Below are 10,794 nucleotides of genomic sequence, written 5' to 3'. Positions count from 1 at the left end.
GCCAGAGAACTTTAAGTGCAACACAAACTCTATTGGAGTGCAATCTTAGCTAAGTACGTATTCTATATCAAATTGTTAAAACCGCCGATCCTAAGCTTGATCAACACCTGGGTAAGAGAGGGTCCTAGTCTGTGTAAACCGTCTTAGTCACTATTGTCATGAGTATAGTAGAGAACTCAAGATCTTCATGACATTGTTGACGTTTCTTTCCTAATCTCCGTTGTGGTGTCTTGTGATGAAATATGATTTTGAAATATCGTGATAGATAGATTTAAGTGCTCCCATCGTACCTTTTTCTGGTTATCAACTTTCAATAAGATAGAAGAAATGGAGCAACAAAATTACAATCTCTAATTGTTAGATATGATGCAAATTTCTATACAATTTTGTCATTTGGGGCCATAGTAACAAATTATAAGTTAATCATAGTAGTAGAAATACCATGGTCATATGTGCATTTCTACTTTTGTGCAAGTGTTGGTTCATTTAAAAAACTTGTCAAATCTTTGCAATTACATATTGAGAATGCCACAAATTACTTAATGTTATTTGTAGTTTCGATGAGATAACAAACTCAGGGACCTCGTATAGGTACCTGTTCCCAAGTGGCCTCAAAGATTATGACTATTCTACATAAACATGAAGCTCAATAATCACAATCTTAGTTTTTGCAACTTGGAGAATACATCTCAAGAACTCTTGCAAAGGTTGAGCAAAAGGAAGTGAAGAAGCATTAAAAAGATTAGTTTCAAAAAGAAAGAGCTGGAAGCATAGTTGTCTTAGGAGTATTTCTTATGATCGATTATTGTAAATCTGTTCCTATAGTCAAAAAGGATTCATATCTTTTGGTTTGTTCAAAAGTCTAAGTTAGATAAGTCCAACTGATTTAGTGAGCGACCTTGTGTATTGCTTAGTCAAATCCTAAGTCATCTGGAGCGTGGTGATTTAGTGGGAAACCTGCATGTTGCTTAGTGAAGTCTAAGTTGTCTAGTAGTGATAGCTTAGTAGGCAGAGTGACATCTGCTTAGGATCTTCAAGCAATAGATTTATTGCTTGACTATGAGATAAATAAAATTTTCTCACATTGTTGTAATTGGGTTTTACTTTTGCTTGTGAAGATTAGTGAAAACTGTTGAAAATCCTGTGTGACAAGTCATGGTTTTACTCCCTTGAGCAAGAAGGTTTCCACGTAAATTTCTTGTGCCATTTCTTGTTATTTTACTCTTCATTCTTACTTTGAGTATGTCAAGGGACCTGGTCCATTGACTGATAGTGGACGTATATATTCTAACAATTGGTATCAGATAGGGTTCTCTATAGTTGGTTAACACCAAGAGAGTGGTTCGTGCATCAGAATGACTGCTCCATTTAACCTAGAAGAAGGTCAATCCTCAGCTCGACCACCGCGTTTCAATGGCCAATTCTATAGATGGTGGAAAACAAGAATGCACGACTATCTTATGACTGATGATAGTGAGTTATGGGATATTGTGTTGGATGGTCCTTTCATTCCAACTTCTGAAGTAAAGAATGGTGAGATAACTAGACTTGTTCTAAAGACTTGTCAACAATACACTGAAGCAGACAAAAAATAGATTAGAAAGGCTACAAGCTAAGAAGTTATTGGTTTGCGGTATAGGTGCTGAAGAATACAATCGTATTTTTGCTTGTGAATCAGAAAAGGAGATCTGGGACTGTATTAGGACTGCTCATGAAGGCATTGAGCAGGTGAAGGAATCAAAGGTGGACATGCTCACTTCTCAATATGAAGGGGAAACTATTCATGACATGTACACTAAACTCTCCTCCATAACCAATGAGCTACGAAGTCTTGGAGAGCCAATCAGTACTAGCAAGAAAGTTAGGAAGGTTCTTCGAATTCTTTCTAAGTCATGGGAAAGCAAGGTCGATGCTATCACTGAAGCCAAAGATTTGAAAGTTCTCACGATGAATGCTCTTATTAAAAATCTCAAGACACATGAAATGAATAGAAGTCAAGATTTCTCAAAAAAGAGGTGAAGAAAGACAATTCTCTAATAGTCGAGTTTATTCCTAGAGAAGAGTTTAGTAAAGAAGAGTATATGGCCTATCTTACAAAGAGATTTCGTAAGATCATAAGGAAAAATAGAGGATTTAGAAATGGAGAGAATCCTCCTAGAGCTGCTACTACTAGAGACACCTATCACAAATGTGGAAAGACTGGGCACTTTATATGGGATTGTCTGTGCTCAAAGCTGAAAACAAAGAGTATTAAAAGCAAGGATGTGAAAAGGACAAACGAAGGGACGTGGTACTTGCCAAAAGTTTCTGAAAAGCTGGTTGACTATGTAGTGAAGAAACTTCTTGCTGCATGGGGTGACTCTTCAAGCGAGTCAGGAGATTCAGATTGTCCTGAAGATGCATCCATGTTGGTGATTCAAGATGAGGCTAACATGTTTGATGAGATGTTCTCTCTCATGGATAAGTCATATGATGAAGATGATGAAGATAACTGTTCTTGACTTTAAGCAAAACTTGAATACATACTCTGTTAAAAGGTTCCGAAAGTTAGAAAAAATCTTGATTGACTCCGCTATAGAGTTAACTACTGAAAGAGACTTTATGAACGCAAATCTTGATTGTCTAAGAGAGGTGATGACTGTGAGAATGTCAGTAATTGAGGAACAACTAATTGTTCTTGAATCTAAAAAAGTAGAACTCAAAAACAAACTGGACTTAATGATTGTAAAATCTAGGAAAAGTAAGGGAGAGTTTACTAGATTACAAATTGAGCTGGAAAATCTATTCTAGGTGTTCCCAGGGTTGGAAAATCTATTGAAAAATCCATTAAAAATGTTTACCATGTGAGCAGATTAAAGTACAATATTTTTAGTGTTTCCCAGATATGTGACAAAGGAAATAAAGTCAAGTTCACTTCAAAAATTGCAGTGTGACCAACTTGACTTCCAAGAAGGTGGTTCTTACAACTTGAATACATAAAAATGTATGTGGTAGACCTAGAAACATCTTACGGAGATGATCTGACATTCCTAAGTACTCAAAGTGAAAATGCAGACTTGTGACATCAAAGGCTAGGTCATGTGAACTCGTCTTTGCTGAACAAACTAGTTTCTAAGGACCTGGTCCGCGACTTGCCAAAATTAAAGTTTAGTGAAAGCAAGGTCGGTGATGCATGTGTCAAAGGGAAGCAAACTAGATCATCTTTCAAGTCAAAGAAGCAAAGTGAGCTCTTCAAGGACTTTGGAAATATTACACATGGATTTGTGTGGGCCTCTGAAGGTTTAAAGCAGATGCGGAAAGAAGTACATTCTGGTGATTGGCGATGATTACTCAAGGTTTACATGGACGAGATTCCTCAAATCAAAAGTTGAGACACCTGATGTGCTGCTTATCTTCTTCAAAATGATCCCAATAAAATTGGATTGCCTGATAGCTGGGATCAGGTCTGACTATTTACCTGAGTTTTAAAATACAAAGATTGATGTGCTTTGCTCAGAAAATGGCATAAGTCACAACTTCTCAGCTCCAACAACACCTCAGTAAACAGAGTGATAGAAAGGAAGAACAGAACTTTGGTGAACACTGCTAGAACCATGCTCATTGATTCAAATCTTCCTCAGAATTTATGGGCTGAAGCAGTCAATATAGCATGCTATGTGACCAACACATGCTTGATTTGGTCAATGTTTAATAAAACCCCGTATGAACTACTCAACAGCAAGAAACCTAATTGAGCTATCTTAGGGCTTTTGGGAGCAAATGTTTTGTTCTGAACAATGGAAATCATGATCTTGGAAAATTTGATCCCAAAAGTATGAATAAATTTTTGTATGATACTCATCATAAAGAAAAGCCTATCGAGTATTCAACAAAACAACTCAATGCATTGAATAAAGTATGCATGCAATATTTGATGAAGATGGTGACCTGAAAAACCTGGAGAAGAAATATGAAAGATGAAGAAGATCTGAATGAACTGTTCCAAGCTCTGAAAAATGAAGGCAGTAGGACTGAAGGACATGGTCCCATACAAAATGTAAACCAACAAGAAATTCATCCTCCTGAAGATGATGATTCAGAAAATGAAGAAGATCAACTGGATAAACCCCAATCCTTAGTCTCTAAACCAGGGTAGAAGCACGGTTCATCCAATCCACTTTTGAATCCTATTTCTCCACCGAATTCTGGTATATAAACCAGATCAAAAACAAAAAATCTAGTTGTAATAAAAAACAAGAAACCTGGTTGTAATAAAAAACAAGAAACTTGGTTGCATTCTCAGCTTCCATCTCAACCATTGAGCCTAAGAATGTGAAAATGGCTTTGAATGATGTTGACTGGGTTAAATCAATGCAACATGAATTGCATCAGTTTGAGAGGAGCAACGTATGGTACCTGGTCCCAAGACCTGGTGACAGACCCATCATAGGGACCCGATGGGTGTTCAGAAACAAACTTGATGAAAGTGGTGTCATCATGAGAAACAAGTCTAGGTTGATTTTTCAAGGATATATTCAGGAAGAGGGTATAGACTATGATGAGACATTTGCTCCAATTGCTTGATTAGAGGCCATCAGAATTCTCATAGCTTTTGCCGCTTTCATGGGATTAAAACTCTACCAAATGGATTTAAAAAGTGACTTCTTAAATAATGATTTAAAAGAAGAGGTGTATCTGAAACAACCACCTGGGTTTGAGGATGTTGAGCGACAAAATCATGTGTTAGAGCTCAACAAAGCCATTTATGGACTAAAACAAACTCCTAGAGTGTTGTATGAAAAGTTGTCCAAATTATTGCTAAAGAATTAAAAAGTGGCAAAATTGACATCACCTTGTTTTTAATGAAAAAGAAATAAGAACTGCTCATCATCCAAGTGTATGTGGATGATATCATTTTTGGAGCTACCTCTGAATATCTATGTGAAGAATTTTCCACTCTAATCGGAAACGAATTTGAGATGAGCGTTAAGGGAGAGCTAACATTCTTATTGGGGATGCAAATTAAAAAAAACACCAGATGGTACCTCAATTAGTCAAGAAAAGTATACAAAGGAGTTGCTGAAAAAATTAAACATGGTGGATTCTAACCTATAGACACACCTATGGGAACTAACTCCAAAATGGGAATAGATGAAGCTGATTCTCCTATGAATCAAACCATGTATAGAGGCATTATTGGTCCCCGGTTGTACTTAACTGCTAGCATACTTGACATTGCCTTCAGCGTTGAAATGTGTGCTAGATTCTAAGCATTTACCAAGGTTTCATATCTGAAGGCTTCTAAAAGGATACTGAGGTATCTAAAGCAAATAGGGGACCTGGTCCTATTCTACCCAGCATGTGATTCTTTTGACTTGGTAGGTATTGGAGATGCTAATTTTGTAGGTTATTAGGTGGACAGGAAGAGTACTTCTGGTCCTGTTCTACCCAGCATGTGATCCTCTCTCATTTCAAAAATTCAGTGGCTCTTTCAACAGGTGAAGTTGAATATGCTGTTGTTGCTTTGTGTTGTGATCAACTTTTGTGGATCAAGCAACAGCTAGAGGACTTTGGAGTTCATATACAGGTCATTCCTCATATGTGTGATAACACTAGTGTTGTCAGTATGGGAAGAATATGGTTGTCACGACCTAAATCGGGCCGCGACTGGCTCCCACACTTACCCTCCTATGTGAGCGAACCAACCAGTCTAAACCTCAACATTTCAATATAATATCAACAGGAAGTAATGCGGAAGACTTAAACTCATTAATAAAAACCAATTCAATAACTTCTAAAAACTCAACAACTATTATTATTCTTCCCAAAATCTGGAAGTCATCATCACAAGAACATCTATCCTCAAATTACTAATCTAAGAGTATCTAAGAAGCTAAAATACATAAAAAGCTAGTCCATGCCGGAACTTCAAGGCGTCAAGACATGAAGAGGAAGATCCAGTCCAAGATAGAAGCATTAGATCACCCTGAAATCCGGAGTAATGAAGACTGGCTAGAGTTGCGGTTGAGTTGAAGACGACGGCACGTTTGCTGCACTCCACAATTTAATAAAAAGAAACATACAAGTAGGGGTCAGTAAAAAACACGGGTACTGAGTAGATATCATCGGCCAACTCAAAATAGAAAACAATATGCATGAAGTAATAATATAAAATCAACTACATTACTCAACATGTAGCAACAACAAGTACTATAATCGTTAATAAGTACCGCCAAGTTCACACATGAGGACTCAAGCCTCCATATCATACTCATTTGGCAATTAGGTTCATTAGATTGAGTATATTAACATCTTTCAAGATTCATCACCTTTATTCTTGTATCGGTACGTGACACTCCGCTCCCCTACTACTATGTGTCGGAACGTGACACTCCGATCCCCTAATTCTACGTGTCGGTTCGTGACACCCGATCCCCTAATTCTACGTGTCGGTTCGTGACACCCGATCCCCTAATTCTACATGTCAGTTCGTGACACCCGATCCCCTAATTCTACGTGTCGGTTCATGACCCCCGATCCCCTAATTCTATGTGTCGGTTCGTGACACCCGATACCCTAATTCTACGTGACGGTTCGTGACACCCGATCCCCTAATTCTACGTGTCGGTTCGTGACACCCGCTCCATTAATCTCATTCTATTAATTCATCAAGCCTTCTTTTATACCAAGACATCATCAATCTCATTGCTTTAGTTCATCAAGCTTTCTTTTATACCAAGGCTTCATCAATAACAAGAAGTTTTCAAGATTTGGGATTCAATAGCTTCATCATGCTTATTTCATCACAATTATATAATCACATTCATGCAAGCATACAATTAAGCATATAGAAGACTTTACAATACAACCTAACACATATCATTCGCTATTAAGAGTTAACTACAAATAGTATAAAACCATAACCTACCTCCACCAAAGAATTTTGATCAAGCAAGCAATTTCCCAAAGCTTTGTTCTCTTCTTTCTCTTGATCGTATGTTTCTCCCTCTCTCTGTTCTTTTCTCTTTTCTTATTCAAACCCTCTTTCTTTTACCCTAATTAGCATATAATTAAGAATAAAAGATGGCAATAATAACCCACTAATTTACTCAAGGTTACCTCTTTTAACCCCCAAGTAATTAGACTTATTAACATTAACCCACTAACTTTATAATTATAGCAGGAATAACCCCAAACATCCCTTAAAACATTTAAAGAAATCCGACCTTGCCTGGGATTACGCAGCCTGTGACGGTCCATCCTGCTGATCCGTCACAGAGTTCAGAGACTGAAATTTACTGAAGAGTCTGTGACGGCCCGTCATGCCTGTGACGGTCCGTCCTGCCATTCCGTTACGAAGTTCAGAGAGTCGATTTCAGTACCCATTTTTTAGAATTTCTAAGTGTTTTGAAACGAGACCCCCTCGACGGTCCGTCATGCCCATGACGGTCCGTCGTGGGTTCCGTCGTCTCAGCCTGTTTTTCCAGAAATAAAATCTGCTGCTCAAAATGACTAAACAGGTCGTTACAATGGTTCAATATAAGAGAACAAAGCACATTGATGTGAGACGCCACTTTTTTAGAGATAATGTTGAAAAGGGGAATATCATCTTGAAATATTGTAGAACGAAGAATCAAATTGTCGATCTCTTCACCAAATCTCCTATCAAGGACCAATTTGAGAGCAACAGGCTGAAGTTGGAAATGATGAGCTTGAATTGACCCGAACTCTGATATCAATTGTTAGAATACATGCATCCACTATCGGTTAATGGACCAGTTCCCTTGACACTCTCAAAGTAAGAACGAAGAGTAAAAATAACAAGAAATAGCACGATCAATTTACGTGGAAACCTCATTGATCAAGGGAGTAAAACCACGACCTGTCACACATGACTTTCAATAGTTTTCAGTAATCTTCGAAATCAAAAGTAAAACCCGATCACAACAACATGAGAACAATTATTAATCTCGCAGTCAAGTAATAATAGTATTACTTGAAGAGCCAAAGCAGATGTCACTCTGCTCAGTAAGCCATCATCCCTAGACAACTTAGAATTCACTAAGCAACACGCAGGTTTCCTACTAAACTACCATGCTCTGGATGACTTAGGATTTGACTAAGCAACACACAAGGATGCCTACTAAATCAATTGGACTCAACTAACTTAGAATTTTCAAAATCCAAAGATCTGAATCCTTTGTAATTTGAGGAAAGATTTACAATAATCAATCACAAGAAATACTCCTAAGACAACTAATCTTCCAACTCTTTCTATTTTGAACTAATCCTTAGAATGCTTCTTCACTTCCTTTTGCTCAACCTTTGCAAGAGTTCTTGATATGTTTTTTCCAAGTTGCAAAAAAAAATTGTGAATATTGAGCTTCATGTTTATGTGGAATATTCACAATCTTTGAGGCCATGATATTGGCTGAGGTTTTTGCCACTTCTATTACTTTTGGAGACTGTGCACCAACTTTTGTACTTTCTCCATTCTACTAGTCCGTGTTTATGTATCCACTTGGTAACAGGTCCATATTCAAGGTCCCTGAGTTTGTTATCTCATTAAAAATACAAATAACATTTTCCTTTTTTTTTATGATGACAAACTAAACACACAAAACCTTCAGTCCTTGCCTTGACTATCACAGTCACATTACAACTTCAGTACAACCACATAATACTTCAGTTCCCTCTGTCACCTTAAGCACCTCTAAGCACCCATTCAGTTCAGTTCCCCCTGTCTTCAATTCCCTGTTTTCAGTTCCCCTTGACCTTAAGCACCAATTACCTGTCTTCAGTTTGCCCTGACCCTCAGCACACCCATCCTAAGCACCAATTATTCCCCATTTTGGCATAATAAAAGGGAAGTGCAGTAAACCATTAAAACATGTAATACAATTGGGCAAAATCATTACCTTAGGGAAACTAACACAAAAAAATATTAGATAACAACTATTATATAGAACAAAACAGGAATTAATTTCATTGCACAAAAGAAGCATTTAATACATTAAGATTAAACTGAATCAGAGAACCCTGACATTTGCCACACAAAAGAAAGGACAGGAGGACAAGCATAAGAGTGACTAAGAGGGGCGAGGCTGATGGGAGACACTGAATGATGAGGGTAAGTCGAGCATTGACTTCATTATTGTCCTTGATTGGATCTTTCCTGCTCACTCACACAACAATTTCCTCCAATTCATGCTTCAGTTGGTGCTTCTCTACTATCAGTTGAGGCACCTTGCTCATTAGATTTTTTTCCCGTCGATGCACTCACATTCGATTAGAGTGGTCTCAGTGAATGATCGCTTAATATTCCCCACTTTTCCTGCCCCTAGTGAAATGTTTAGATTCTGAAACACTTTGGTCAAAAGATATCCATATCACATTCCATGCTTTCCTTTTCCTTCGATCACTGTCTTGTACATATGTTTATGTTTAAGCATAAGTGATCCAGTGGTTCAAATTTGCACAAGGATTCCATGATGAATAAGTCAGTTGAGGTGGCAGAATCCTCTTCTATATTCAAGGAAGAAGAAACTTTTTGACAAATTCAAACACAAACTGATACTCAACCTTCATTAATTTCTTAAAGAGTCCAGCACGTCAGGTTGTAGGAATTTTAGAACATCCTTGACAAATTCTACAAAACAAGTTTTTACGACAACCGATCTGATCCCTTCTCCAAGTACTTCAAAAATGGTTCCAAGTAAGTCTTCATGCAGATACATGCGTACATTTCCCACTCTGGTGTTTATACTACCATCCTCACTGAACTCAATGTTATAATAAAATTCATGTACCGTTTTTTCATGCAGAACAAGGTACTTATTGTCAAACAAGTGTAGCCATTACTGAGTGACTATAGTGTCATGCAAAAAGTCCATTCAAGGCTTCTGAATAATTTTCATATCATATACTTTGCCACCAAAGACGCTTTGGACATGTAAGTTGTCAATGATTGTTTGCTTGCTGTTACCTCCATTGTCCAGATTCACCTGGGGACCAGGTCCTTTTCAAATATTTCTGGTTCACCCTCAGGAGTTTCTCTCTTTCTTTTTTATGACTCCGTTTTTTTCTGTGGAGCCTTTCCCTTGCCCTTTTCACCATCTACTTTCTTGCTCACACATGATTTAGATATGCTTTTTGTTTTCCCTTTAATACCCTTCTTCTTTTGATGTTCTTTTCCTCCATTTGATACTTCTCTCACAATTTCCTCTTCAGATTCTTCATCGGAGACCTCCACGACATCAGAAAAAGGCATTTGAAACCGAGAGAGTTTGAAAGTCTTTTAGTTTATGTTGTCAGTAGTGGAGGCTGCATTTGCTTTCATAACATCACCTATCAATTTCCTAAAGTCAGCCCTAGTAAAAGGTCTTCTTTTGGATTCCTCTTCAAGAACCTTTTCTTTCCCTTTTTTCAGAGATGAAGACCTCTTTCTTTTGTAGTAACCATTGGATAGCTAATATGGCTTTTGATAACTCGAGCAGATTTGAATTTAAATCTTTCACAGAATTACCAAGTCAAACAAGAAAAATTTTGAACATTGACAAACAACATAGGGATAAGGGAGAAGGGAAACCAACAGTTATATCAACAGAGGTAGTAAACAATTCATGCTTTTGTGAAAGGAACAAAAAAGGCACAGTTAACAGATCATCAGATGGATCTGAAATACAAATAAAATATCAATTCAAACGAGGTACTTAAGTTTACCTGAAAGTTGATACGGCAGTTGATACGCTCAAACTTACTTCTCAAATAAGAAGTAAAGCGGTCGTGTCAAGTAAATAACCCAACTAGTGAGGT

At 37.5% G+C, this 10,794-nt stretch overlaps 1 protein-coding gene across 1 annotated transcript; it reads left to right on the top strand.

Moving 5' to 3' along the window:
* The first annotated feature begins 1,355 nt into the window (after positions 1–1,355).
* On the top strand, positions 1,356–2,019 carry LOC138349300 (uncharacterized). Its single transcript, XM_069299620.1, has 2 exons — positions 1,356–1,533; positions 1,640–2,019. The coding sequence occupies exons 1-2, from the start codon at positions 1,356–1,358 to the stop codon at positions 2,017–2,019; spliced, it is 558 nt and encodes a 185-aa protein (XP_069155721.1).
* The last annotated feature ends 8,775 nt before the right edge of the window (positions 2,020–10,794 follow it).

The sequence above is a fragment of the Solanum lycopersicum genome, chromosome 6 (genome assembly GCF_036512215.1).
Source record: "Solanum lycopersicum chromosome 6, SLM_r2.1".
NCBI lineage: Eukaryota > Viridiplantae > Streptophyta > Magnoliopsida > Solanales > Solanaceae > Solanum > Solanum lycopersicum.
This window is presented reverse-complemented; position numbering and strand designations above follow the sequence as displayed.